We start from the raw sequence: 2,977 nt of genomic DNA on the forward strand, positions 1-2,977 counted from the left end.
TTTAAGGACTGTCTGGTACAGACGAATATAAAATGTCTTTGGTAAATATGGATCTCGTTTTGATTAGGGACATTAAATTTTGTTTTCAGTGGCATCTCTGGCATGATAATTTAGTCGGTGCACAAAACAACTATTAGCAGCAACAATTTTTTTTGTGATGAATACAACCTGACTGAAAATTTTTTAAGATTAATTAAACACATAAATTAGCATAAACACCACACTAAAAAGGCCATTTTATATAAGTTAATGTAATTTATTTTTTTTTAAATAGAATTACAAATAAAGGCTTGCTTGTATTGTTCATGTATTGAACAGAAAAGACTCACATCGATCCTTCAGTGAGCTAGCACGGATAACAACACTAGATGGTCGCACACTAAATGGCGGAATGTAAACGTAACGTCTGCATTTCTAGTATTGGACGATCAGGGGTGGGGGCCAGAGGATTTGTGCCCCACAGCAGTCTACTATGAGCGTGTTGGGCATGCACACTGCCATTTCAAATGTTCATTACTTAAAGTAATGTTGTTGGGCCCGGCCAAATATCAAGGCGCCTCAAGAAGATTTATCCTACTGAGCTTTGCAGTTTTCTGGCAGGCTTAGATATATAGACACAAAAGTTTCTAACAGAACTTTATTGGTAAGGGAATCTGAGTTTTTTTTAAACAATATTAATCTATAAAGAATGATCATGTCCCTCTGATTATTGTGAATATAGAGCTCCACAGCAACATCTGGTGGGGGCAGGCGCCACTGGCCCCAAATGCAGAGATGCCACAATTTATTTTCCTAACTCAGTTTTGATACAACCTGTTAATTATTGGGCTTTCAATATGTTTCATTTGAGGTTCCAACCCAGTTTCTGTCTAATATGTTATAGAATTTGCACATGTTATAATTGTTTAAAGTATTTATAACTTAGTTTTCTACTAACCCTGTGATATCAACCAGCATTTTAGAATTGAAAGAACAAAATGATTTTAACTCTTCAAAGTTGGTATGTTTCTACGGGGAAAAAAAAGTTTATTTATCTATATATGAGATCACTGGTCTATGTGTTGCTAACATCTAGATATTACTTAACCTGCCCTGTGAAGGTTACTGTCAGTCACAAACTTGCTGTTCTGTCTCAGATAGGAAAAAAAACTTTGCTTGTCTCATTAGATCAAAGTTCCAAGGTTAGTTTGTCCCGACTACAGCAAGGTATTGCAAGAATCTGTGAGAATAAAATTACTAATCTGATGATCACGGATACTTGCTGCTAAAATGGCTATGTTTTGTTTTTTAACCTGTGCATGAACTGTGTCTTTTGTATTGTCAAAATGTACAGCGCTTGTTGCCTGGAGTAACCCTTAAACAAAAAGTACATTTCTAATGACCAAGGCTTTGAATGTCAGTAGTAGCAGGTTTACTTTACTATAACACAAGGCTTCTGTGTAAAACAAGGGATGTCTTCTTGACATCTGCTCCTGCACTTATCCGCTACTACTTTAAGCATTCAAGAGTCGTTTGTTTAAAGGTTACCGGATGAATAATTTGCTCCAGATTTAATTTGAATTCCTCAATTATATCTTTGATTCTTCAGAGGCAGGAAGAAGATGTTAGCTTTACTTTTCTTCTCGGCTGCTACTGACTTTATTTTTAACCGCCTTTATAAGTTTTCTGATTATTTAAATCCAAATCTACATAATCACTATATTTGTTTGCCAGTGAACACTTTTTAAAAAGCTTCGGGCAGCGGTGCATTTCAGGACTCCTCAGACAACGTCGGAGTGCTGTTATCAATCTGATGAGTCCAGAGTCTTCTCAAGTACATCATAAATCTGCAATAAAACACTTATCAATTGTGCAACAATGATAGGAAAGCAAAATGTCTCTAAATAGGTTTGTGATCCGTTGATGGTCAGTCTGGTCTTCACGTGTGACAATGAACAGGCTGCTGGGGATCGTGTGTCTGTGTCTTTTACGTGTGATCGGTGGTTGGAGCAGTGAGGTGAATGAAGAAGACGGCTTCATGCTGGTTGCGGGCCCTCTGACCGAGAAGGATGTCAGAGCCTCCAGCAGTGAGGAAAATGCTGTCTTTGATTGCAGTCGTCCCTTACCAGCTGCTTCCAAACTGTATTTTAAATACCTGCAGACCAAAGGGGTCACCCACTTCAAAGTGCCACTGGCGTGGGGTAAACTTCTTCCCACGGGCCTTGCCAACTCGCCCCACCAGGCTGTGGTAAGGTGTTACCAGACTCTGCTGGAGCAGCTGCTGGAGGAGGGTCTGCAGCCTCTGGTCGTTCTCCATGGATCAACGGTTCCAGACTCTTTGAGGTCCAGGTACGGGGGCTGGGAGAGTCAGCGGCTGCTACAGATGTTCCAGCAGTATGCAGAGTTCGCTTTGAAGGAGTTTGGCCCACTGGCAGACTCATGGGTGACATTTAGTGACCTGGATGAGATTTGGCACACAGAGGATGGCAGTCTTCTGGAGAACGTCCTTCAGCTCAACGAGAAGATTCATCAGTTTTACCATCAGAACTTTCCTGACAGAGGCAAGTGAACTCCAGTTCTTTTGTTCCCTAGATTCATGTTTTCTTTAGTGGTTTGTAAATGTCTTTAAAGGTTTTACTAAACTAATTGCACTTTGCAGCCATTTTAAATATCAATTAATTACAAATTTGGGAAATATGTTGTTTTTTCTTCCATGATTAATATTTTATCTGTAAAAGAACTTGACAGTGTAGCCAGCTGGTACTGGTCATATTGTAATTACTTTACTGCTTTGCTGATATCACAGAATGTTTTTCCACATCATTATCTCAGTGCTCAGTCCATGTGATGTAGATTTAATTATCTCTTAAGTTGTTAAATGGTCCGTCTTGCCAAAATTACCACCTCTACTGTAGAAAAATGTTAATATCTAATAAGAAAAAAATGTCTTCCCCATAATTTTAATGGGAAGGTTTTTTGCTTTTCTATTTTCAGGGAA

The 2,977-nt window shown here is 38.9% G+C and overlaps 1 protein-coding gene across 1 annotated transcript; it reads left to right on the forward strand.

Moving 5' to 3' along the window:
- The first annotated feature begins 1,930 nt into the window (after positions 1-1,930).
- LOC118563562 (lactase-phlorizin hydrolase-like) lies at positions 1,931-2,548 on the forward strand. The gene has a single exon (XM_036138653.1). The coding sequence runs from the start codon at positions 1,931-1,933 to the stop codon at positions 2,546-2,548; it is 618 nt and encodes a 205-aa protein (XP_035994546.1).
- Positions 2,549-2,977: the final 429 nt, after the last annotated feature.

The sequence above is a fragment of the Fundulus heteroclitus genome, chromosome 7 (assembly GCF_011125445.2).
Source record: "Fundulus heteroclitus isolate FHET01 chromosome 7, MU-UCD_Fhet_4.1, whole genome shotgun sequence".
Taxonomy (NCBI): domain Eukaryota; kingdom Metazoa; phylum Chordata; class Actinopteri; order Cyprinodontiformes; family Fundulidae; genus Fundulus; species Fundulus heteroclitus.

Excerpts from the sequence above, each read along its gene's own strand:
- LOC118563562 (XM_036138653.1), top strand. The coding sequence starts at position 1,931 with ATGAACAGGCTGCTGGGGATCGTGTGTCTGTGTCTTTTACGTGTGATC.